The 27,228-nt window shown below is 36.5% G+C and overlaps 2 protein-coding genes across 4 annotated transcripts in view; one reads left to right on the forward strand and one right to left on the reverse strand.

Moving 5' to 3' along the window:
- The window catches only part of kctd16b (potassium channel tetramerization domain containing 16b), a 61,028-nt gene extending 56,063 nt beyond the window's left edge, over positions 1-4,965 (reverse strand). The window contains exons 1-2 of one of the 2 annotated variants that reach the window (XM_088603991.1): positions 3,114-4,965; positions 955-1,022 (exon numbers count right to left, since the gene is read on the reverse strand). In XM_088603991.1, the coding sequence (XP_088460117.1) occupies positions 955-1,022; positions 3,114-3,957 (912 nt within the window). In that variant the 5' untranslated portion in view covers positions 3,958-4,965. The remainder of the gene's footprint in view (positions 1-954; positions 1,023-3,113) is intronic. The other variant, XM_088603990.1, reaches the window with a different exon arrangement.
- A 14,620-nt stretch (positions 4,966-19,585) lies between these two features.
- On the forward strand, positions 19,586-26,870 carry yipf5 (Yip1 domain family, member 5). 2 transcript variants are annotated; one of them, XM_088603992.1, is made up of 7 exons: positions 19,586-19,714; positions 20,341-20,428; positions 20,807-20,929; positions 21,340-21,512; positions 22,977-23,122; positions 24,308-24,489; positions 24,986-26,870. In XM_088603992.1, exons 3-7 carry the CDS (start codon positions 20,817-20,819, stop codon positions 25,146-25,148), a joined length of 777 nt encoding a protein of 258 aa, XP_088460118.1. In that variant the 5' UTR covers positions 19,586-19,714; positions 20,341-20,428; positions 20,807-20,816; the 3' UTR covers positions 25,149-26,870. The 2 variants fall into 2 exon arrangements, with proteins under 2 accessions (XP_088460118.1, XP_088460119.1); XM_088603993.1 differs by lacking the exon at positions 19,586-19,714 and having other exon boundaries at positions 20,327-20,428.
- The last annotated feature ends 358 nt before the right edge of the window (positions 26,871-27,228 follow it).

Raw genomic sequence — 27,228 nt, forward strand, 5'->3', positions numbered from 1 at the left:
CCACCAACTGTATTTTCTTTAGGTTTTCCAAGGGGAGGTATTTTGAATCACCAACAAAGTGCTTTTTAATTGGCCATATGGCGCTATATCTCTCTCATGTGAGACACCAAAAAGGAAATGAAGAACTAATGATGAGGGGCACTCATGGCCAGACTTTGTCATCAGTCTCAGCAAAACACTAACTGGAACACCAAAATATGCAGGAGAGAGTTTTAAACTGAAGTTGTTCAAGTGTCTCGCATCCTAGTTTTCAATCAATCTTATATATGTTATCAAGTTACTATAACAATTTCATAATAATATTCTTTAATTTCTGTGTAAGAGAATATGTAGTGTTGTGCAAGATTATGATAATGGAAAGGAAAATGGAAGGAAGTGCAATAACAAGTTAAAAATGAAGAAACCAAACATTTATCTTTCTCAGACTCATAACATTTGCTTATATTCCCAAACTTAAAGAAGTCTTAGAGAGATGCATGAAGTAAGACATCGTGTAGACAGAAGTTAAGGAAAAAAAATTGTGGTCTGGCTTTTTAAAGATATGACTTTTATTGATTTTTTATTTGAACATGTCTGTATGTTTAAATGTTTGAAATGGGGCTTGAAAAGAAACAATGTAAATTTGGAAATGTATATACATCTTTTTTACATCTTTGTATATATTTATACTTGCATGTTTATACAGTTGCTTGGAAATTTACATATTGTGAAAGCACTTATGTTCCCAACAAAAGGAATTACAATTTTACGCAGAAACAGTGAGTCATTTTTCAAATCTAACGTTTTTCATGGTACCTTTTCAGAAGTAATTGAAAATGAATTTTTATTAAGCTCTTTTTTGTAGTTAGGAGATCAAATTGTTAAGGAGATCAAGTTGTATTAGGCACAAATAAAACCAAATTATATTTGCATCCTTACAAAAGTAGTCTCATATCGAAATTACATATACTGTACCTGTAGACTGCTGATTCTGCAAAGTTCAGACTCTGCAACTAAAGAAACCTTCCGAATTATCTCCAATACTGCAATAGAAATATAATGTGCTATTACATATTGATGTACATGTTATTATTATGCATTACAAAGCTTTGTAAAAGTTGATTATGAGGATATTAAATAAAGCAGATAAAGCAAAATATATATTAAGTACTTTGTTGTGTCCAAAGATAAAACATATTTTAAGAAGAGAAGAAACTGATGGAAAACCTATAAAGAAAATTACATTGTTGTTATAAATGGTGTTGGTGGACAAGCAGATGGTACCCTGTGGACTAGATCATGTAAAAAAAAAAATTCCAGTATGACAGAAGGTCACTGGTGCTATAGGAGGCCCCATCATTCAGAAGAGGGCCCTGCCTAACACAGAAAATGTTAAAGGTCCCCTGACACTTTTATTATGAACAGAGATGTTAACCTCAGGATCATGGCCAAAGCCAGTACAGGTTAATAAAATATGGCCTGTTCAGGTTCTTTCAGCCTCAAATCAAATTAAATTCTGTTTTCTGACCATTTATGCCCTACAACAATGGCCCAGATGTTACACTGCTGACCAAAACCAGGAGGATGTGCCCCAGAACAGTATAGGTGTGTTATTTTAGAAGTGCCTTTATTCTGACATCTTTATCTTCTTAGTTATGATAAAAAGCAACACAACCACTGTGTATATTGTATTGAGCATCTGACACTGCACAATGTACTCTACAATACTTCAGACAATGTGTCCCATTTGATCTTCATAAGGTTCCATACGGTTATAGTGCAGGACTTTCTCAAGAGAGAATATACTGTAATCCTTGTGAGAAGTTTGTATAGACCTTGGCAGAAAACTGCATTTTTTAATTTGAAATCATAAATGTGACCTTTTCTAATTAAATGTCTTCTGTAATTGATATTACTGCCATGTAGTCTTAACCAAGGCCGCATACAATTACATTTTACCATACTGTGCCTAGATAGCCTTTTTTTTCCTGATTGAGTTTTTAAAAAAATGTTTCCACACAATTATCTGTGTTTCATTTCCATTGCTTTTAGACAGGAGAGTTCAAGCAACCAACAAATGATCTAGACTCACAATAGTTAGTGTCAGTACTTTGTTGAACCATAAAAAATTATGAGAGCTATTAAAAATCTCATAATGCTGCCTAGTAGTCCTGAAATAAGATGAGAAAAAGGCTGAAGCAACCAATCTAAATGGCAGCTGTGACAGCACTATTTAGAGAGGGGTGCTTCATAATGACTGTCGGTACGCAAAATTAGAAAAAAATGAAAATTGACACTTTGAAACAAATGTAAAGAGAAATTAGGATGACAAAAAAGGAAATTCATTTTTATTGTTTTTCAAGACGACCATTAAACACTGCTTAAAACTCAGAATCTCTTCACGATGAACCATGGCAAACACACAAAATGTGTATATTTCATCTACAATACAGTTGTGTTGTGGCTCAAGAAACACTACTGTAGTTCTTCCAGACAATCACTAAATTATAATACGGAATTAGTTTTTAAATGATATCCTTTAACTGTTCTGTGAACATATTTCCATGAACAAAGCCAGCTTCAGTAATCTGAAATATAGATTCTCTTGTTCCTTCATACAGTTTAATAATCTTTCTAAACGATGTATGAATATATCAGATATTCAGTACTAGATTAACTGTAATCTGTATTAAAGCACTCATGAATTAAAGTTAGAAACATATTATTCTCTCAGATGTAATCCCCAATTCATAACCATAGGAGAAAGACATTCGTTTCCAGCTAACTTGCTAACATACTAAATAAGGGTTCTGAGCTTGTCCATTTCTTACATACAATATTTTCATATAAGCTACTGGAACGATTTTCAAGTTGTAGAACTCAGTATCAAGTACAATGACTAAAACAAGTGTGACTCCTAGCGGTGGCTCTTTAAAAAATCGAGTTTCATTTTAAACTATTATAAAGAATGCAAACATTTGAGCAGGAAATTTTCAAATGAAGAAAATTCGTAGAAAGAGTTCGTGGATTTTGCCCGGCTTGAGACGCAAGGAGTTTCATAGAATTCAAGACACAATTAAACCAATCGGCACACAAGCAAATCTGCACATGAAAGTCAGAATAACTGGACTTACGGTAGAAGACATATTCTGTGTAGCTGGACCAGATCTTGTCATCTGTGTATTGATTGACAAAGGATGCTGTCACCGACGAATTGCAGGCCACCATCTGGAATCCATACTCTGACAGCATGTCAAAAGCTCTCTCCAGGTGTTTGAACTTGAGATAAAACCGGGACGTGTATCTCTCTGGGGGTCTGTCTGGGTCCCTGCTCTCATTCAAAGTGTCCCCAAACACTTCTTTAGCTAAGGAAATCCTCCCGCATATCAAGATTCTCGGCACCCTTCTGAACTTGGCATCAGTCTGACTCTCCCTGCCCATTGTACATGACCCTCTGTACCCCACAGTGATGAACCCATATTTCCTGTCGGATGGTACTAATGATGATGGCGGACATATCCTTTGATCGCTCCCTTGGGATGCTTCTTCGAAATCACTATGAAAAAGGTCGTCCGGACTTTGCTTCAGGTCATCGGGGGTTAAAATTTTGACCAACTCGGGCAGCTGAAAGTATTCCGCCTCCCTCTTTAGTCTGCCTTTTTCTGGGAAGTGGTCAGGCAGGACGACTTGTTTGTCTCTAAGATAGTCTAACACGTACCGAAATAAAAACCCATCTCTGTCGATGAAGTACCGTCCCTTCGTGTCCCGTGCCAAGTCGTTTGAAGGATCCTTTTTAGGCGAGAAAATTTTGCCCAGTAGAGAATTAGGTATGCTAGTTAGGGTGGAATGACGAGTGAAATAAACTTGGCCACCCACATTTAGCTCTACAACATCGGGAAAAGAATTCTGAACAGATCCTTGCTCTTTGGTTTGCGGGTAAGTCCTACAGTTCCCACTCAAAGCCATTGTTTCAGTCATGCACACGAAAATCTTCGAGCCGTTGTCTGTACAGTAATACTTGACTGGAGGAGAGCTTTCCAAAAATATCGGTATTAGTGATTATCAAGCCAGAACATCACTAATAAGGAAAGAAACTACTTCACAAGCTGTTACAGCACTGGGCGAAAAAAAAATCTTAGAGCCGTAAAATAAAAATAGCAACACATTCACTTCCCAAAGTGTTTCTGGGTAGTTGATGCAAGCATTGGTACAGCTAGATAAATCTCGTTTGATTCATTAAAAAAGAATGAAGGAGTAGAATTTCCAACAGATAACGTATGTTTTATTGGATATGTATAAATGCTTATAACGAATAGAATATTATGCATTTAAAATGCAAGGTATCCGTTTCTAGAATCTCCCCTAGGAGCATTCAAACTAGTTAAAAACGGGGATGGAGGAGGGGAATAACTCGGTAAGATTCCACAGTCCAATATTAAATTGTAAACAGGCTATAGGTCGATAACTTCAAAAGCGCAGTATTTTTAGATTACTATGTTTCAGAGGCGACGACAGCTGAAGATATATCTTAAGATAAAGTAAATCCTCACCTCGGTCAGTGAAATAATATGTGGTTTCACATATTTCCTTATTTCTAAACACGTTATGTTATAAGTTCAAAGCAACTTCATAGTCCTTGGGGCTGGGTAGAACACAACACTGGCGGTAATTTCCAACTTATTTGGCGTGATGAGTGATTTGGTTAATCTTTCTGTGGTCCTTAGTAACTTCAGAAAAATTCCACTAATATGACGCAGTTCCACATGGAATTCCACCTTGATCGCCGAAATTTTGCCTCAAGTCGATCTATCCGCAGTCAGAAGCTCAATCGGATCTAAAGCTGCTGTTGTGCGCTGGTGGCTGCACTGATGAAATTGGCTACTGTGTGCGCCTCTGTCTGAACTGCCCGAGCCGAGTGTGGAGATGCGATGATGCTCTGGGTGCCTTCAGAGCAGGGTGGTACCGAGTAAAAACGGTTGAGCTGATGTTGCTTCAGCAGTGCAGGGAGAAACCATCCTGGGGAATAAACTCTTACATCATCTTAAAGGAAAATGCTGTCTAAAATCGCCTTACCTCATCGTGTTTTTATTTAGGAAAACGTTCATTTCCATATTTCACCACATCCTACATGAATTAATTAAAAACTAATCTGAATGAATTATCACGAATGCTGTAAATTAATGACAAATTAATTAATACTTCTGTGAATTTAATTATGTGTTCTCATTGCGTATCTTTACAATAATACATGATGAATCTATCCTTTTGACTTAATGCTATAGTATCTTAAAAATAGCCTATGACCAGGGGAGATTAAAGTTACACTCGTTAACTACCGCTCTCTAACATTTTAATCTAATTATTTAAACAATATAATTATTTCGCATTCGTAACAGTTATTTTTTTATTCTTTAGCTAAATTAATAAGTGCTTTGGTGATGGTCCTGAAAGTCCTAGAGGACAGGGGTAAGTTGTAGACTTAAAAATGTGTACATTTTCAATATTTAATTAGCTACTAAGTACCTTTTGCCTGAGTGTTGTCTGCGTTCTCGAATCGGGCTTCGCGTTATTTCAGCACCAAGGTCAGCAACTTAACTATTGGGGTTTTTACTCTTAAGTTACTGGGCTTCACCGTCTGAAGCTAAGGATATTTTATTTTAAATTGGAAAAGCTTGAACTTTTAAAGAAAGAGTTTTTAATTTGTCAAAAAAAACATGAAGATGATCCTTCACATTTTATTTTTCTCCAAGGCATTGGGGGTTAACATTCAGAAGTCAATTAAATACAACTATCGCTGATTTGTACTACATTATGCTTCGTGTTTATGCTAGTTCAGGGGTGTCTGTTTTTGTCCCTGCTTGAGTTGTCAATTAAACACGTTAATTATTGTCACAGAAAGGTGTAAGAATTGTCTTAATGTTGTCTGCTATTATTTACTCAAAATATTCGCTTCTCTAATAGAACGGGTGTATGAATCACCTTGGCTCATAGTTAGAAGTAATGTATTACAATTATTTAGATAATTTAATGATTAGAACAGCTAAGTAGCTGAGACATTCAGTGGAACAAAAACACAAAGTCATAAACACAAAGGCCCTCCAGGAAATATGTTTGACCCTGCATTAGTTCCTCTCTGGTCTCACTTTTCTATTGGCTCTGATTGGCAGGACTTCAGTATAATTAGCCTCTTAATTGCTGGCTGTAGCAATATTATGTAATGGAGCAGATCAGCATAGACCACATCTTGATTGTTACGTCTTGCATTACTTTTGCCTCGATACCCCAGCAAAAAGTCCATATGGATACAGACTTGTGTGGTTACCCACAAAATAAGATGCTTCTGTTTGTATATGCTTCTGTTTCTCTTGAATGAACAACCAAATGGCTCCTGTTTGAAGCTTGCAGACTGCTACAGTGAAATAATGCAAAGCATAAGATATTAAAAAGATATGATGTGTTTATCACCTTGGGCACTTTGGGTAAGGAAAAAACATAATAATCCAGATGTTGAATTTCCTCTGCTGCTAGTACTCTTATTGATTAAACAATTAACTTAAACAAGATTTCAATGAATTCCAAACTCTAATTGCTTGGTTCACATAGTTTAACATTTTCCACATGCATGCAAAATAGAATTGTTAAATGTTTAACTGAGGGAAAAAGAAACAATTTATTCTCTTCAAACACCCTCAAGTCTGCACTCTAGAAAAAAAGATCTGTGAGCCATTAATTTCTCTGCCTTCATCCTAATTTTTCTGGCGTTTTCAGGTTTTATACAAAAAGGATGACTGAAAGTCTTATCAGGAAAGTGTAGTGAAGCGTGTAAAGCCAGCTGATGTACAAGCACAGTTATGCTACTTTGAGCTATTCATTCAGTTTTTTTTCAATGCATAATACTGTATGGGCTGAAGTCATGAAAAAGATGATTTTTGCTTTTTTGATAGCAGGGTGAGCTTAGAGTTGCACAAAGCATGTTAATATCGATTGTATATTTATAAACAACAGGCACATATTTAAAATAATCCACGATTTGTCTCTCAGAATTAAGTCATAGTTGACAGTCTAAAGTTTGCTAATTACTATTGTCACGTTTTCACTCAATTAATCAATTAGCTGATGTTAAAACAGCTGGATCTCAGGATAGCTCCCTGCTTTACAAATTGAAAAAGGTTATACACAAACTACCCCATGCACCAGATTGACACAGGATTTCTAATTCCACTTCCATGCCTGAGAGCGAATTCTCTCCTTTTGTATAGTAGACCTAACCATCTAAGATAAACCACACTTGTTATGTGTATAGACTAGGGGATTTTTTCTATGATTAAAATTCAAATATTCTGTCTCTTTAAATAAAGAGAACATGTGTTATCAAAAGGAATAGCTGTTTGTTCAGCTCACAGTTATTTTCAGACTGCTATACTGGTAGAGGATAATCTATAATGCCACTCTGTGAAGGTATTATAAATTAAAGTTATTAAAGCCCAAAAGTTATTAAAAGTCATTTTACCTTTGCCAAAGTGTCATAACCAATCTGACATTCTCAATAAGAGCAGATCTAATGCATCTTTGTATCATTTTTTTTTTCCAATTTCAGATTTAGGCTTGTCTGTATATATTATATATTTGCTACAATATCAAATGGATTTTAAAATCCACAATTTTAATGTCATTATTTTTATCTTTCTCCACCTGAAAGATGGTGAAGTCCAGATTTTCCTTTCAGGGCTGCAGTCTCAGTTAAGTACATCCATCACCTTTATTAATGTTTTCCTTCTTGGGTTTCCTTTTGTTTGCATTTGATGAAGTAATATTCTACCATCTTCATTTATTGCAGTGTTAGAGCCTACTCGAGTGTGTCCTAGATTGAGGGACCATAAGTGTATCACGAACAAGAAGCAACCATTTCACACAAGTAGCAACTTAATTTGCATCACAACTACAAATATATATCATACAATTTCTAACAGTAATTTGCTGTGCAATTCTGTGCTGTCCCAGCACTGAAATCATCATCTTTCCTTCTGTTTTTGTAGCCATTAATTGTAATTGTGCAATGTATTGGGACAAGAAGAGGAATAGCTATTGTACAGCTATGAATCTGTATCCTTGTCAGAGAGTCAGCAACTCCTACTGTATATACACAGTATTTTACGTTATTATTATTTTTTGTCTTTCAATCTGAGAAGGTTGAAACTGTAGAATATCAAAGAAGTTGGAAAGAAATACTCAGAACCCCACCTAGTGGTAAATAATACAAGCCTCTAATGATATTATGATGAAAATCTTTGCACTATTACTATTACTATTACTATTATTCTATAAGTGAAGTCAATTGTCTGCCTCTTTTAAAGTCACATTTGGACAAGTCACATGAAGAATCTTTTCAAAATGAGCAAGCTACCCATACTCCATCATTCAAAAAACTCAGATTTCACAGATTTGGATTATATAAGAGTCTGGTGTTACTTCTCTGACGCCAAGGAGTTTTGTGTAACAAGTTATAGCAGAGTGCCACTACCTGAGTTTCAAACTGTAAAATCTGTTTACATTCCCAGCCCTCAGTAGGTTATTTGATTAGTTGATACGCTAGCAAAATGTCATGTTTCATACATTTATGTGTTGGGCTGGCACCAAGAAAAAAATCTTTGGCAATAAGAGTATTTCTGCAAATTATATCCTTATAGTCTAAGAGCTTAGTAACTGAGTACCTGTTTGTGTCTTGAAATCCAACTCTTCATCCTTCGTAAAGAACACCTGTGACAACTCAGCAAAAATATTTCATTCACTAGGTTAAATAGTTACAAAATGCAGCTAATAAAAGGGGTTGCTTTCTTAAATATTTATTAATTGAGGAAACAAAAGGTGTGCGAGCCTATATATAAACAGAAGTGAAATTTAGTGAAATAAGTGACATCTTATACATCAGAAACATTAACATAAAGCACTTTGTAGTGTATAATACACAAGTAGTAGGAGTCAAATAAAGAATTACTGTATTTTGTCACATGACTGCCTAGCAGTAAGGATACCTTAATGCTCTAATGGAATATTGAGTAACTATTAAGACCACAAATGAGAGATTTATTGACTCCACCCCTTTTGTCTGCTCTGCTGGAAGAGGACATTAAGGTTTTCATCAATCAGGGAAAAAATACATTTCGTTTTATGGTTAATCAATCCTCTCTTTTGTCGTGCAAAAAAAGCTCTCAATATTCTTCTTTTTGATAACTCAGAAATATTTTCCTACTTAATTGCAAGAAGGAAAAGCTTTTATTTTTCCCAAACTCCAAATTGTTGTATTTCATTTTTCTGCTTACTTCATATTGAGATGAGAACAGAATGTGCAGGAATCTCGGTGCAGTCATTTGTAACTAGGCCACTGCTGTAATCATAAATAAATGCATGCCATGTTTGCACATGTTATGGTTTTTTTAAAGCTACTTGGCAAGGCAGCTTTGTTCTTACATCAACAGACCCAGCATGAGAATATATATTGATAAAGTTAAAGGTAAATTAGAAAAGAGATTTAGATCAACTGTGATGAAGCAGATTATCTTGCATTTTTGCAGAGTTGTTGTAATTTGCCAGTGTACCTGACCAGATATCTTTTAGCTTGCTCTATAGAGTTCAACTGACATCTACTAGAAACAGCCTATCCAAATGAGGGAAACATCAAAGTAGATAGAGTAGCTCTGAATTTCCATCATGGCCATTGCTGGACAATATGTAACATTTTGTTTCTCATTTAATACGGTCACATGTCAAAGGCATAGTTCTTTATTGTTTTTCTGTACCTTGTCAATAATAAGCTTGTTGAGGAGAAACAAGCAACTTTATAATTTTGAAACATCTCAGAAACCTGTGCAGGAAGCAGTGTCCTAAAAAATTGGGAGCTCTGATAACTAATCGAGAGCTGAAAAGTGTTTCTACAACCCTAAATCACCATCAGTAAAGACAGACTCTGTTGAATATGTATTAATCCTATTGATGGCTTTTCAGTGTCTCTAGATTAATAAAGTGTGATCTTTTCAGAATTTTCTGCAATGGAAGGCAGAAAATGTATACCATATGAGGCCAAATGTTTAGAATTTACCCTTAGGGAATAACTTGTGGTTCATTTACAGTACTTTAAAACAGCCTTCAAGCAAGTTAAAGCTTCTGAAAATATTATATTACTACACATTCATTAGTAAATGCTGTTCTGTATTAACAACATCCCCTAGCTCTTTTTTTCTAACTTTCTGCAGAGCCAAGACTTGTTGTTTGTGTTTTACAGAACTATACAGGGAACAGGGTGGAGAAAAGGTTATTTTCTGTTAACCTGTAAAAACATGAAGGAAGTCTGGCACCTACTCTGATTTGTCTTCTTTAATTCACAATGTATTGTTCTTCATCCATTTGCAGTGGACTGACTGCCATAATCCAGAGCTTCGGCAATAACTACCAGCCTCTGGTTGGAATCCAGTACAGCAAAACTATGCTGGGACTAATGAAAGCTCAGGTAAAATTGCAGTATGACCACATGATATTACATTTTGTTAATCTCACCTCCACTGAACCTCAGTGCTGTTTTTGACCCTGTGAACCATAACATTCTTTGTAAATTTTTCTGGCAGTTGAACGATGAAGGGTGAAAATCAAAATGCTTCATTGTGGCTATTTAATGTATAGTGTTCAAACCAACTTCAGTGCTGAAACAAAAACTCTGAAGGTATGGGCTCTCGTCAAACTCTTGAGGCACATGTCCAGCATGTCACCAAGACATGTTATCCCGATCTCAAAAACATTACCCCATTCTCTTTTGTCAAAGCTTCATGCAATATAGTACATGCTATTTTATCCAGACCTAACTACTACAATACCCTATTTGCTGTGTTATCCAGGAACATTTAGTTACTCAGTAATTTAAGTTCTGAGCAGGTTTCATTCTGACAAACATATTAACCTTGTCTTGAAATACAATACTTGCGCTGGCTTCCTGTTGAATTTTGTATTGGCTCTAAGATATTTTTCCCGATCTTCCGGTCGTGACAAAAAAGTCTCCCTTTCTAAATTAGGATAGGTTAAGATATGTCTTTTAATTACTCCTGTGAGCTTTTGTGGTGTGAGGTCACTTCTATAGATTGGCATTCTGTCCAGAGTGTAACCCCACTTTGTCCCTTCTGCCTCTGGGATATGTCCTGGGCTCCCATGAACATTACCAATAAAGTAGCTTTATGATGATGGGGGGATGGATGCTTTTGTTCATCAAGCACCCAGTATTACTTTGGAAAATCTCACATGTTTTGCAAGTATTGTTCGACATTATGCAATAGCAAGTTATTATTTCTGATAGGAAACATAAAATCATAGCTATTTCAGACACTCACATTAATATGGGCTCATGTATTTATCTCAAGAAAACAATATAATTGTGTTTTTTCCTCTGTAATATTCATAGGGTACTCACCGTAGTAATGTTTAGTGTATGCATCCAAATTAAAGGCACAAACAAAATATCATCTATTTCCTCTGATAATGCTGATTATTTGGAAATTGCTGCCAGATTTGCCCATCAGTGCCCTTATCTCTGCATTGAAGATATAATTTAGAGACTTAATTTAGATCTACTGGCCTTATGGCAGACACTCTGTCTCTGTAACAACAGATCTGGAAGACAGGAATATAGTTTTCAACTAGATCATTACGAATTCATGTCTTCTATATGTTGCTATTATTTTGATTAATATTTGATCATCCAATGCAGTATTACTACTGACCCCCTAAAAACAATCTCAGACTGGAGGTAAAAGGAATGCAGAATGCCATTTTCTTCTCAATATCACCATTCTTAATAAAAGTGTTATTTTTAAGATTGTGCTGTTGAAGAGCAGTCAATTTCCCCATGTGTTTTATGGCCACTCAAGAAAGGTACTGCACTGAAAAGTTGAGAATGTCCCACTAAATTATATAAAAGGACCTTATTTAAGAAGCATTAGAGCTGTCTCTGCAGATGCAGTGGAAAGCATTAGAATAAGTACAGAAATCATTTAAATGCTCAGTGAAGAGGATGTTTTCCAAGCAGAACACCAGTGACCTTGCAAAGATCAAATGACATGCAATGTAACATGCGCTGTGCACAGTAAGAGTATTGAAATTGAACTAGTCTATAAGAAAATACTTTATGCACTTGAGATGCAGTTCAGAAGAGCTTTAAAGTATGTGTGTCTGATAAAAGGATGAAGAGAGTGTTTCAAAATCTCTTCAGAAGTGCAATGGGCTACCAGCTTCTGGATCCCTTCATAAATCTCAGTAATAGGTGGCTCAGGATAATCATGCATTAGTGCCACTGTTCTCCCATGATAATCCATCATAAGAAAATTGTTTCAATGATTCTAAAATACTCCTGCAAGCATTTGCCTGATAAATATAAGGTATTAAATCAAAGGAAAATGAAATAACATCACTGTCTTCAATCCACACATTATTTACAGGCTTTGAAAACATCTAAACCAGTGTTTACAACCATTACCTTTTTTTCTTTTGAATTTATTTAATCCCAAAGTACAGATGCAATAGCAGTATAATGCAGAGCTGTAGTTTTCATTCTACAGGCTTTCTAACTAGATATGGTGTTCTGATGTTTTACCTTACCGTTATTTTTATAGCCTCAAATTCTGCAAGAAAGCGTACTCAAAAAAGTAAAATAACAGGTATCACAAAACACATTGATGTTGCAGTGAAATTAGAGGACAAATATTGAAACTTCATTGAAACAGAAGGGCAAAAATGAATGAGCTGCTTGCCTAAAGTAAAATTATTTTTATAGAAAGTAATCCAAACTTCAATTAAATTCTTTGTGCAAATGCATTTTCATCCTAAGCCGTTAAGCTTTATAGCAATATACAATGAAGTGAAATTAAACCTCATTTAATAAACTAGATAGTTAATATTTCTTCATGCTGCTCCTGTGCTGTCATACAGATGTACGGAAGTCTCATTTTTTCAATTCCATCATCCTAAAGTAGGCTTGCTACTTTCCCCGGAGATGCTGCACTGTAACATGAAACACAGCAGACATTAACAAATTGGCAGGCTCTCTTGAATTTAAACTGTGTGGCACTGCCAGGCTGGTTAAGACATCTGAGTATTTGTCCAGATGCCAGCAGCTCTCCGAAATTAAGTGCCGCCAGTTTCAGAAATTGTGTTCAAATGCCTCATGCAGGTGTTATTTTAAAGCTCTGTTAAAATTTTGACTGCTTACAATGGCAATAGCAACAGTTACTGGTATAGGAAAGAGACAACTTCATTTTGTACATGTGAGAGTAAGATTGTGAAGTTAAAACAGGAAAAAATAAATTTAAGCTGCATTGAAAAACACACTGTTGCTAATGAAGGTGCAATTTGCTTTCCATAGCAGTGCAGCGTAATGTGTAACTTTGTCTGATTTTGGCATTGTAGAGGGATAATCATTCTGGGCTGAAGCACCTTCAGTATGGAGTTTGCATGTTGATTTTATGTACCCCTGTACCCCTTTCACCCCTATCATATGGGATAAGCTTCAAGTATAGACAAAACTATACTTTTATGAGGTTCATGTAAAGCAGTTTTATTTGCCACATACAGTATTTGCTTTTAATTATCTACAAAGGTTGTGCAAACATTTGTTTGGGAGCATTAAACATTTCCTTTTCTGAAACAATTCGATGTAACACAACATGAAGACAATCAAGAAAGACTAATTTCACACACACATCTCAGCAGATCAGTTTAGAGAACTGACTTGTGACAACTGCAATGACATCACCTTGATTCAGATTATTCTTGTTTTTCAGATTACTGTGCCAACAAGGTTTACTTGATCAGGGCAGTGCCTTTGCTTCTATTAAAATGCATTTCATTAAATGCGGTATACAGTATGTGTGTTCACAATTGCTAAACAAGATTATTATGCATTTTAATGATTTTCACATGGCACAGTGACACAGTGGTTAGCATTGCTGCCTCACAGTGCAGGGGGACTGGGTTCAATTCCAGACCTGGAGTCTGTATGTTTTCCTCATATTTGCATGGGTTTCCTCCAGGTGATCTGATTTTCCAAAATCATAATGGTAGGTTAATTGGCTGTAGGTGTGAGTGAGTTGTGCCAGTGTTTGTGACTGTGTGTCTGCCCTGCAATGGACTGGCATCCCATCCGGGGTGTACCCTGCCTCGCACCCTTGACTTGCTGTGTTAGGCTCTGGCTCTCCCACTACCCTGAATGGGAAGAAAATAGATGTATGGGTGATGTTCACATAAATTCATCTTCTATTCCATAATGTACTTGTTTTTAGATTAAATATAGATTACCAATCCATTTATTATAGTCTCCCTCTCAATAAAGAACAAAGGTAACTATAGAGGTCATGTACTTGGCATCCCTTTTTATTGACTTAAAGTCTTGATTGCACTGATACTGCCATTGTCACACAGGACTTTCATTATCACAGAGTGCCTTTTAACCAACATATGTGCAATCTTTAGCACTGGGGATATTAAGCACAGTGGATACATGCTGCAGTTTGATTCAAATTGACTTTACCTGCCTGGGAGGAATTCAAAGAATATATTTAATTCTACGCTATCATAACCTGCTCAGTTGTAGCCTGAAAGAGAATCACACAGCTTTAGTTTGAAAGAATAATAATAGGAAAGCTTACTATTGAAATCTCTGCTTATCCCTAAGTCAAAAATGTAAAGAAAAGAAAGAGATCCTTTCTCTTTGTTAGGTTTATAGAAGTGTTTGGAATACTGATTTCTATATGGCAACAGCTATGGTTGCCCTATTAATTTAGCTTATTGTGCTGAAAAGGTGTTGCTAAGCACCGGTATCACTCCTGACAGGGGAGACTGGTTGTAGAATTGTAACACTAGGGACTCATAGCTATCAGCTTTAAAAAAAATTTTCCGTTAGATTCATTATAGAATATCACACATCTTTTCAGTGCGGGTTAAAGATTTTTGTCTATATTTTCTAGCAGCCGAGTGAAGTATGGTGTGTACAGTGTACCCTAGCAATTAGAACATTTTCATTTTTTTTCTTCAGTGTGAAGGTTTGGTATTTATCACCAGTTCTGCATGGGGGATTGAAATACATTCATTCCCAGAATGACTTGATATGATACAATTCCCATTTAAAACCAGGGAACTAAAGTAAACATATCAATAAAACCGGTCTCTGATGTCTTTGAAGCCTTTAGAAATGTGCATATATGATGAGTATACTATAGCTCAACTCCACACAGGCCTCTTACAAACTTATCTGGCCGTTCCTCCCCACAAAAAATGGCACCAGCATGTTTTATACTTAGACTACTAAAAATGTGAAAATTAGTAGTTAAAGCATGAACTTTTTGCAGGCACCTACATTGAAGTTTCTTTATTACAGTATGTCCGTTTGATGGGTTTTCTGATGACGTCATCAACACACAGCTTTTATATTACAGTGATAATCGTAGCCGCCAGGAAATTTTGTGGCTGCTGGCAATGGTCCTACCGTACTGAAGCAAGCCTGCGGCAAGAATGTCCTCATAACGTTTTAATTGCTTCCCCCTCGAAAGCCCAGGTCACCTTGTGTTAAATCAGTCTGTAAATGCTTGACTAAATTAGAGCTTTCTGACAGGTACCAGAGGGTGGCCTTGCAGCAGCCACAACTCTGCGAGCATAGCTAGAGGCAGGGAGTGTGGGGGGGGGGGGGAGTGTTTAGCTCTGGAGCACATTCAGAGGTAGTAGGTCGCTTCACAAAGCTGGCCTAGCTGGCCTTGAGCGTAACCATAGAGAAAAACAGAAACATAACATGATTTATTTATTGCCACCCTGTACACTCCCGACAGTGTAAGAAAACAAATCTGATTTATAGGTCCTTCTGGGAAGAATTTCAGTGTACTGAGATTCGGCTTATTAAATTTTGATTGTCAAAAACATTTTTTCTTAGAATTTGCCAATAAAATCTCTTTATGGTATGAATTATGCTTGTACTTCCAGTTTTGAGGGACAACAACCCTGACCATATTTATTTGAAGCACACTTCAATAAATGATGCTCACGACGTCCGACACTGTCCTTGCTCTATCACACTATATACAGAGGTCTCTGATGAAGGAGTCTTCAGCCCTGCTACTGGATGTGCCTTATCCAACAGGTTCCGTTTCTCACCAATAACTCATCATTTTCTAGAGACCTGACACAATGTCACTATGATCAGTTAAACAGGTGAATTTTAAAATGAAGTAATTCAGAAATTATTTGGAACAAAAATGAATAAGTCCTTCAGTCTTTGAGAACTAGTGTTTCCTTAATCGAACCAATGGATTAGCAGCTTACAAGTGATTCTGGGTGGCACTGACAGGATTGGGGCTCTCCAGAACCAGAGCTGGAGGCTTCTCCATCATGCAGCGGGGGAGTCCAGTAGCAAAAGATTGGAAGATTTTTATTTGTGAAGGTATTATTACAGTACCTCTTCAAGGTCAATGTTGGCCGTGGTCCAACCATTTACCCAAGTAAGGATAAATAAATCAGGGATAAAGCACCACTCTAATAATTAAAATATACTCTTTAATGATCCAAAAGGTAAAAATTTTATACATTTTTGTACTATAAAAATTAGGGGGAAAAAATGTGCATAATGCACTCATCTCATACTGCAGTAATGCGGGATTAAATGAAACACTTGAGGAGAGAGCAATTATCTCTGCATAACAATTCAATGACCTAGATTTGCTGTATTCTCTGACAGATTTCAGTGTTCTTTGGTAATACAGGGAAAAGAACCTCGTCTATTAGAAGCTTAAATATTCTCAGAAGAGATATAATTTTGTGGTAAAATGACTCAAGGAAGCATATAACGTGATTCCACTTAGCTATACCTAATTGATTTACAATTTATCCAGAGGAAAAAATAGCTCTAGTGTGAACTTAATTATGGCTCGAGTGTTTTTAAAAGCTTTGAATGAACGAAAATGATGTTTTTAAGTATTTCCCTCTGGAAATGTAAGGTATGGGTTTATTGAAACAATTAAATTTAAAATCTGATTAACACAATTGTTATGTGCTTTATGATGTGTCACTGAATTCAAATGTAAGAGGCACATATGTTTTTACATTTTTGTGATTAAATTGACATCTCACTTGATACTGTATATATAAAGTTGCTCTTTTTATGCTTATAATAACATTTTAAAATAAACCCATTAGAGTTACAAGTTACTTATGTAATCAATTACTTCATTAAATGAATAAATCAGTGGGATAAATATTTTTATAGGTAATGTAACTTTAAATATTAACTATAAAAACACTATAGAGATCACTGTAATGGACTTTTAACAATTATTTTCCACATACTTGTTAAAAAAAGTAATCTCTTAAACAAGCAACTTGTAAAGGACGACTTTTTGAAAGGAATTTTCACCAATACAGTTCACATAAAATTGTGCTAAACTAAAAGGTATCCAGAACAAAAAAACATAGTTTCAAAAGTTGAAAATGAGGCTATTGAAGAATGACATGTCAGACCAATTAAACAAACTAGTAAATCTGTATTTTAGTTTCAAAGAAAAATCAACACAATCCCTTCCTAGCTGAAGAAAGATATCCATTTTAGTTAGTCTGCAAAGATTGATTGATCTCTTGTGTGTGATAAAGGAAAGAAGGAATTGTTCTTCACCTTGGCTTCCTGAGAGTTTTGTCTTTGTAGGCTCCGCTTTCAAAAGAACAACAGACTTCTTGAAAACAGATAGCCTTCGTGGGTGTGTTTCGTTTTTCCCAACTAATGAGATCTGAATCCCACTGGAGTATATTTTTAGCAAGGCTCAGCTGACGTACCAACATCTAAGGATCCCGTTTGAGAAATTGATTGCACCAATGTGGATGTTTGCAGAGAAAACAAGTGAAGATTAGCATCTCAAGATTTTAATTAGATCAAAAGTATTCAGCCCCTGGCCTGCATGCAGAAAAGTAGTAAACTAATCCCACCTTTCCTGGAAATAAATAGCGGAGGTTAGTAGATAATGGACGATGCGAAATCGATCAACATTGATTGACACTTATCTCTTTTTCTCCTGAAGGGATCAAATGGTGACATTTTTAGGTAAATGAACACATGTCAAATTTGGAGATAAAATGGAAATTTCACTTTCACTCTTCTAAAGTTTTCTTTAAAAAAATAATCCATCCACCCACCTATTTTCTAACTGCTTCTTCCAATTCAGGATTGTGGGGGAGCTGGAGCTTATCTTGGCATGACATTATAGTGGGCACACGACAGGATACAACCTGGATGGGATGCCAGACCAGTCCAGGGCACACACAGACACGAATACTCACACTCACACCAGGGCCAATTTTCCCTGAAGCCAATTGTAACAGAACAGTTCTTTCCGGACCCTATGCGGACGACACAATCCGGGGAAAAGTGAGGAAACACTGGGGAAAAAGTCATGCAGGAGACAGGAATGAAGACAGGGGCGTGTCCTTGGTGCGCTGGTGTACGGGGAAGGTGTGGCCAAGGCAAACAATCCAAATAATAAGTCCATAGGCAAATTCCAAAAACACAAACAAAAGTCCATGGCCAAGTGATCCATCCAAAACTAAGGATTTAAATCAGGAACCGGGTTGGAACAGGCAAGGGGAACAGGAACAGGCATAGAAACTTAAAAACCATAACAGAGCCAGGCGCAACCAGGTCCCAGGCTCACATGATATGAAAATCAGATGCAGATCCCGGATTAACATCGGCGCCTGGCTTTTAAAGGAAGATGGAAGGAGGCTAGAACAAGGAACAGGTGCGGGGAATGAGGCAAACAAGGAAGAGCCGGAGCGGCCTTAAGGGGGAGGGACTACAATCGTGACACCAATTAACTTACCAGTCTGTCTTTGGACTGTGGGAAGAAACCGGAGCACCCAGAGGGAACCCATGTGAGCACAGGAAGAACATGGGAATTTAAACTTTACCACTGTTCCACCACAAACAACAAATATCGACATTGCATAAAATCATCACAGCTCACAACAATCCAGATTACAGTATGTTCGGTCATTGCACATTGAAAACTTAAACTCTCTCTGAAAGAGGTAAAATGTCACATCTGAAAGTAAAGAGTCATTTTAGTCGTTTAGTAGGCCTAGGCTAGATGATGTAAAAATCCTGTATTGTCCAAAATCTGAAAATAAAAAATAAAAACTGTTACAAGACCTGTACGATGTTTTGGTTTGAGCACTGATTTTCTTTCTGCAGATGCTGTATTTAATTTACACGGAACAAATGGCCTCCTTGCAGTTCTCAAACATGTAGTAATGCTTTAAAATAATACAGGGATTAAACAGTCTGTATGACTCGTTTGCATAATAAGTTAAACTAAATAATATTACATTCTAATACATTTGTATGTATTTTATATGTCATTGTGATTTATCTCTCTTAGTTTGATACTATGTAATTAACATGTTTTTGATAAAGGAAAACAGAGCATTAAATTGAATTATTTTTGTAGGCGTTGTGCGCACAGAAGGTCGTCATGCTTCGAGTGATTTAGCTCTTCTGTATCTTTAGAGGGCGCTATCGAAATAAACGGAGGTACCGACAACTGAAAAATCCGCCCATGCTTAAGAAAAAATGCATGTGACCCGGAAAAGGTATTTTTATTTTCCTCTTGACACGTAGCAGCAAAATTGGAAGTGTACATGGGAGAAAAGAAAGTGTTAGAGGGTTGAAACTGTAAGTTCTGAAGTTGTTTGTTCAGAAAATGTGTTTAAATGTTCTTTTTACTGTATTTCTAATGGTAAATCTAAACCTCGGGCCTGTCGTTGATGTCCATAACTGTGTAGTGTGATCATTGGGGTAGTGGTAGCAATAAACTAGTTACATGTATATCTCTACTGGAATGAAATGAGGAAAAATGCGTAATGAATAAAATATGATAAGATGCCTGAGTAATTCAATTGCTTTTGTAGTGTTATTTAGATTATTTTTGAAGACTGTATAGACACATTTAAAAAATACTTTGTACTTAAAAAGCCTGATTTACGGAAGCGCCGCAGTTGATAACTACCTATTGTAGGTGTATTGAGACGTTCTTGTGTTTTTTAAAAATATTACCGTTGCAAGGCCTTTGATTAATAGAACGGTAAAAAGTTAGCTCTAGGTATTTTTATTCTATGTTATGTCAATGATGGTAGCTTTACAATTTCACACATTTCTGGAGTGTGCAAATCTCTAACGGCAAGAGACACTGACAGGTTTGAGAAACGACTGTAGGACCGTAATAGTTGTCCAACACTGGGTTGTTGCATTTTTTTTTTTAGTTTTTTGTTTGTTTGTTTTACCGTATTGCTTTATTATAGGTGGTTATCATTCTGAAAGCTACGGTTTGGTGTGGGAGGACCTACGACAAGGCCTTTTATTTGCACAGTACCTTGATATAAATAAAGGGTAAGGCTGACACTGCATTGTATATACAATACTGTTATGTTTGTCAAATAGGGAAGTGTTTTCAGAAATTATAATGATGGTAATTATAATTTCACTGAATTATCTCTTACTTGTAGTGGAAATATACTGTTATGTTAAGATATACACGTTGTGCTATTTAGTGTTGCTGATGGAACAGTAAAGCACTGAAATTAGAGTATTCTTGAACTTCAACCCTCCCATTGTGGAATAGCCACTACAGCCCTCTAAGCACTGTGTCCTTATTTTTATGTTTTCTGGTTGGATCCAAGCAGAAGTTTTATCTTTAAGACCTGAAAATGCATTTTTTCTACATGTTCTCACTTCCCTTTTCTAAACTTGTTTGCCTTTGCTTCGCAGGCTATTGAAAATGTCAGGCTTTGACAACTTCAACACGGATTTCTACCAGACCAGCTACAGCATTGATGACCAAACTCAAAACGCATATGATTACAATAATGCAGCCGACCCCTACAATAACAGGTGCATTGATTTCAGTGCAATCATAACTATGAAGCTGCTAAATAGATTATGTGTATTTGATTTGTTCTGAACACGGCAAATAAATTTAACTGTCGGGATCTGTGAGTGGTGTGTTGCAAACTGAAATAGTTAAGTTAAGCTTTAAATAGCTTCGTCCTTCTACATCCATAATCCTTTCCTACTTTTGCTTTTTTGTATTAGAGCCAAAGGAGGCATTAAAGTGAAAGCATTTCATTTGAATGTCACTGGCACAGATTTATAGACTTTAAGTTCCTAGCATCAGAAAGGTTTTCAGGATTAACTATGAAGTTGTGAAGTTAAGAACATGGGTGGTCAGCATGATGCTGACTGAGTTCCCTACGTGTAAGTAGCACATTAGAAAAGTGAACTTGGCCTTTCTGTCTCTCCAGGCCATATGGAAACTATGACTATTCCCAGCAGGCAGGCTGTGGCAGTCCTGGAATGATGCAGCCTCAGCAGCCCTACACTGGCCAGATCTACCAACCAACACAGACCTTCACTCCAGCCTCTGCACAATCAGTGTATGGCAGCAGTTTTGAGGATGAGCCTCCATTACTAGAGGGTGAGTTGCATAAATGCCTCTTGGGTGAGGAGTGTAATCAGATACCTTTGTTCTTTGTGTGGTGCTTTGATTTTGCAGACTACTTCCTAATCTGTGCACAACTGCAGTTTCTGCAAGTGGTCATCCAGACGTTTCAAAACTAGTCTGTGTGTGTACCTTATGCAGTTTGGTGCATCTTCGCTTAAAAATGTTGTTTATTCTTTTTGTTTACAGACCGTTATAATAAAACAGAGTATAGAAGTTTGCATTAAAGTGTCACTTTTGCAACAGACTAGTTGATCTCTTTCATTTTGACATTCTAAGAGTTGAGAGAGTCATTCTATGGCTGCTTTTAATTGTTTATAATTACTCTTTTTCCGGATGTTATCAGGCACTCCCTTCATGTGTGAGCTGAGTACAGTGTTGCAAACTGTCACTCATCAAAGCGTTTTCAGATTGTGAAGCTGGCCAGCTGGATTGGTAACAATATCTATCTGTTGCTATCCAGTTTGTGCTTCCATTTTAATTTGGGGATTATTATTTTTTTTAGTAATGCACTCCCACCCCCACAGTTGGCAGTTTCTGTAAGAGTTTGCTAATGACTCCCACACCCACTCAATCGCCTCCAACACACCCACCGGTGAAGCCTTTGATCTTTTGACACGCTTCAGGCTCCTCGGTGCCTCATGGGAGTGTTATCCGCATTTTGAGAAGCAAGTCGGCTGGCTCCTTGCAATTTGATGAGTACAGAAAGAAACAGGAGAGTCTTGGCTGACTAATCTGGCCCGGTCCTGACGTCTCCCTGCCAGCTGTGCATTAATGAGCTGAGCCTGCACTCCGATTGAGCACCTGTACTGGCTCAGCATCTTGGGGGCTCCTTCAGCTGTGCAGAAATCTCATGTATGCTGATTAGCGTGAGTCCTTTAAGAAACAGCAGGATGATCCCTTTGTCAGGTGCCAGTAAACACCACAAAAAAGTGCATCTTTTTTTCCCACTTAACATTGTTAGCAATGTTTTTTAAACTGTCTTAAGAAAGCATTGTGATGATTGTCATGTGCACCTTTCTGTAGGTGAGTGATCAAACTGTAAACAAGATAGAGATTTCATAAAAAATCAGATATCTCTAATTCACTTCACAGTTATCCAAATCTGCATAATGTCTGCTATACATTTGTTTTTACTGTTGAGGTTTTTATACACTTGTGTATAAATCAAAATATTTTAATGTAGTAAATCAGTTTTCCCTACTGTTGCTTGTTGGGATAGGCTCTGGTTCCCCTGTGACACTGTATTGGATAATCTGGTTAGAAGATGGATAGATTAATGTTTTTTTGTTTGTTTATTCTTTGTAGCTCTCAAGATGTTAACACATGTTTTTTTATTCCTAGAAGGTAGAGCAGTCCCTATATTGAGTATAAACTATCTGCTGGCAGCGAAATCACGTGTTAATATTTATTAGTATTTATCTGCATGTTTTCTAACAGAATTGGGAATCAACTTTGACCACATCTGGCAAAAGACCCTGACAGTGCTACACCCTCTCAAAGCAGCAGATGGCAGCATCATGAATGAAACAGACCTGGCTGGGCCAATGGTCTTCTGCCTGGCATTTGGAGCCACTTTGCTGCTGGTATGATATATCTTTCCAAGACTTTGGAAAATTCTTTTTTTCTCTATCTGGAACTTATTAGAATTATTATTCATTTTTAAATTCTCTTATTCCACTATTTTAAAATGTCTTAAGACAATGATGTCTTATATGTTTGTATTTTGTGCCCTGTAAATTCTAAGGGCAGTATATTTTAAATCTTAGGCTTCTGTGCAAACATTTAAACAGCCTAACTCAGCTTACTGTATTAACTCTGGTATACCACACCAAGAAACGTAGATCCAGTTTAAATAAAATCAGTTGTAATGCCAGTAAATATGGCAGGTTTCTCTTAAGTAATAAGAAGCTTCTTTAAGATAAAAAAGTCCATCAAATACTGGGTTTGTATGACTGAATGGGTTGACATTTTTATTTAATGCTGGTCTTAGCCAGAAAATAGATCACACAAAGGTCCAAGCAGATCAAGGTGTTAATGGAGAAGTAGAAATGGCAGCATTCCTTTCATTAAAAGATTCTTCAAAGATTTTTCTGTTCCCAGGGATTTACACAGTGCTCTTTATATTGATTTTAATTCTTCACGGTGTAGTGACAATGTTGTCTGTTCCACTTAAAGTAACAGAATTGAATTCAAACTTCCATTAGCGATATGATCAACGTGATTTATGTCCAAGGCCTTTTCAAGCTCAAAGTGCAAAGCTATTAGCAGTGAACCCTGCCTGTGTAACTCCCAGCTGTTTCAGACATAATATTTTATTGTGGTTCACTGCTGCCTGTTGCAGTGAAACCTAAAGAGCTGTATTTCATAACTTTGTTAAACCTTGTCTGAAGCAAAGTCCAGCATTTTAATGTCTTTCCTGGCCTTGCATGCACACTACATTAGGAATGGTTACAGCTGTTTTAACTTTAACTTAATTAGATCTGTTTTCTGCTTTATGTTACACTTTTAGGGATCTATCTATATTTGCATTAAATGTCCAATTGCTGACAATATTTTCCTTTATTACCTACCATCTATTAACTGAAATATTTTGTGCAACACGGTTATAAAGAGGAAGTTGACCCATGTGAAGAAAACCTCATTGCACAGGCACTTGACTGGACTTCAGATTAGTATATTTCTTTACATTTTTTCTGTTCTGTGGTTTCTTTTGAAAGTTCCTGAGCTCCCTTGCTACAAACTTTCCATTTTTTTTCTCATGTTTGTAGGCTGGAAAAATACAGTTTGGTTATGTATATGGAATTAGTGCGATTGGCTGCTTGGGAATGTACTGCTTGCTGAACCTCATGAGTATGACAGGAGTTTCATTCGGCTGTGTGGCCAGTGTTCTGGGCTACTGTCTGTTGCCAATGATTATTTTGTCCAGCTTCGGTGTGCTGTTCTCGCTACAGTAAGTATCTGTTTTTCTTGATTGCAGAAAATATAAAAGGTTGATTGTTTCTGAATGTTACTTCTGCCACATGTCTTTTTTTGGGTAGTCATTAATGTTAATTAGAAATGGAGTGCACATAACAGTCCATCTCATCAAAGTACAAATGTGCAGGTTGTCAAGTTGAGTTCCATTTATACATTTAGAGTAGAAATTAATTGTAAGAGCCTTCTTAATTCAATTATATTAATGCAGGCCATTAAACGTGAAGTTTAGACAGTTGGTCATGTGTTATATTAAAACTATTTACAGGCTCTTTTTATATATTATTTTTAGACTTCCAAGAAAAGGAAAGGAAAATCCATCAAAGGAAGCAAATAGTGAATTTCAGATTTAGTTGGACAAATGTATTTCTTCTCTTTCTAATGTTTAGGGAAACTAGAAGCCGGTATAATGTCTGTGTGGTTTCTGAGCAATCATTGCTAAGTATTATAACAAAGTGATTCTTGTGTTCCAGGGGGATGATGGGTATCGTTATCACAGCTGTGATTATCGGATGGTGTTGTTTTTCTGCCTCAAAAATCTTCATCTCTGCTTTAGCCATGGAAGGACAGCAGCTTTTGGTGGCATATCCCTGTGCCCTTTTATATGGAGTTTTTGCTTTGATTTCTGTCTTCTGAACTCAGGACAGTAGTTTGACAGACAAAAGAAAAAACTAGGACAAGTAACAAAATGTGCACCCATCCTGAAGCCTGGCATAATGTTTGGCACATTCCACTTCAGACTACCTGAGGGATCAACAGAAATCCAAAAATGTGCATATCCAGCTACTTTTCTAAAGGTCCTCTGGAGTCCAATACAGTAACAGTAGGTTTAATTTGCTGATACAATGCTGTACTTATGTGGGTGTACAGTTTTTGTATTCTTCTATATATTCTACATAAAGTTTGTGGCCATTTTAGAAATGATCATAGGTAAGGGACTGTTAATGTGTGAAGAATTTCATTCCAAAAAAGTTTTTTTTCTTCAGTCTGTATACATTAATGTATTTGGCATCTGATGTATAGTCCCATGGCTTTTGTAAGATTTCAGATTTATTTACATATGTGAGGGTAATTGTTTTTTCACCATAATATACAGTTAAAAGACCTTGTTTTAGAATTGCTGCATTTTAATTGCTAAGATTTAACTCTTGAACGGGTACTTTACTGGTTTGTGACGGAGCCAGAAAACAAATAAAAACATCACCATAATGCAGTAATGAAATGTATTCCTTTTAAATATTTTTTCCCCCATTGCATTAAAAACACGTTCTACAGGCAGTATGTGTTCTGTGTTTCACATGTGTGTACGTGTATTACTGGGAAACACCCTGTAACAGGTACTGCGATAGTAGTACATACTGGTATATTTATCTCTGATCTTGATCAGATTATCTTAAAACCCACATTAAAAAAAGGTAAAGAATTCTGTTTTTGATGGTGTTTGTCATGCTTTGCCAATTCTCACACACATATGAACTTTTTCGCACTGGAACAGTTGTTGATAACGGTAATGCATTTCCCCAGAGCACTTTGCAATGTTGTGGTCCATATTCCCTAATCTTCAGTTTGTCTTTTTGTCGTCTTCCTGCACAAACCAGAATTGGCTAACCGGGATTGTTAACTAAACAGGTCGGCCACACGTCAAATCGTTTCATCTGCGGAAAGGTTCGCTTGTGGGGTTCCACTGCTCAATGGACGTTTTGAGAACTGCTCTTTGGAAGCTGCAAGATGCCATGAGAATGAGCCACCCCATTCTTAGATTGCTCTAGGTTCTCACGAAAGAGAGAGGAAGGAGCACTAAAAAAAAGACCATTAAGAAAGGCAAGGGAATTGCTGATGTTCTTTAAACAGAGCAGAGGTTTGTAACCTCATTATGTGCTATTTGAAGGTTTGCAGGGAATCTTCAGGGACAACCCACCTCCATATACAGTTAATGGGAGGCCCACGTTTGGATATATCTTTCAGTACGTCCTGTAAAACCTTCTAATACATTTTGCCAGTTCGATCATCCATGTATTTATTATATTCCTAAAATCTCATTAAGTGTAAGGAATCCAATTTTATCTATCTTACATTTTCCCATAGTGTTCAAGGAGTGCATATTTTTGTACATGTTCAATATAACCAAGACGGTTCATATTCTTTATGTTTTGGGGAAAAATGACTGGACAGAGCTTCAGCCATGACAATTTGTTTTATATCTGTAGATCAAATTGCATTTCAACTGGTGGCAAACAAATGTCTCCAATGTTCCAGCAAAGAAAGTATTTACTGTATAATTTGTTTTGTACATCTGAAGTCCTTAAATTTCGTTATCTATTGTCATATGGAACTTAAAAATAAAAGCGTGCAATTTAACATTTGTTGTGAATTTAGTTTTTCATTCTGGAAACAAGTGCTGGGGATGTGAAAACATGATTGCAGTTATGTGAACTAGAATAATACAATAATATGTGTATGTTGTTCAATAATCTAATAATGTCAGTAGCTTTAAAGTAAGATAACATCTTTTTAAAATAAGGATTGACTTAATCTCAGAAAAGGTACATTAAAAAAAAGTCAGTTAAGACTTCATTTCTGAATTATTTCTGATCTCTTCTACTCATTGTGCATGATTCTGATTTAACTCTTAACATGAGGTGTTGCTTCATCAAATCTAAATCTTCTAATTAGGCTTCTAAAACTAAGATGCTAGATCAAGTGCAGGAGCTGCTTT

Source organism: Lepisosteus platostomus, chromosome 13 (genome assembly GCF_059453375.1).
Source record: "Lepisosteus platostomus isolate fLepPlt1 chromosome 13, fLepPlt1.hap1, whole genome shotgun sequence".
Taxonomy (NCBI): domain Eukaryota; kingdom Metazoa; phylum Chordata; class Actinopteri; order Semionotiformes; family Lepisosteidae; genus Lepisosteus; species Lepisosteus platostomus.

Excerpts from the sequence above, each read along its gene's own strand:
- yipf5 (XM_088603992.1), top strand. The coding sequence starts at position 20,817 with ATGTCAGGCTTTGACAACTTCAACACGGATTTCTACCAGACCAGCTAC. Across the intron at positions 21,513-22,976 it reads TGAGCCTCCATTACTAGAGG|AATTGGGAATCAACTTTGAC; the intron begins GTGAGTTGCATA and ends GTTTTCTAACAG. Across the intron at positions 24,490-24,985 it reads GGTGTGCTGTTCTCGCTACA|GGGGATGATGGGTATCGTTA; the intron begins GTAAGTATCTGT and ends CTTGTGTTCCAG.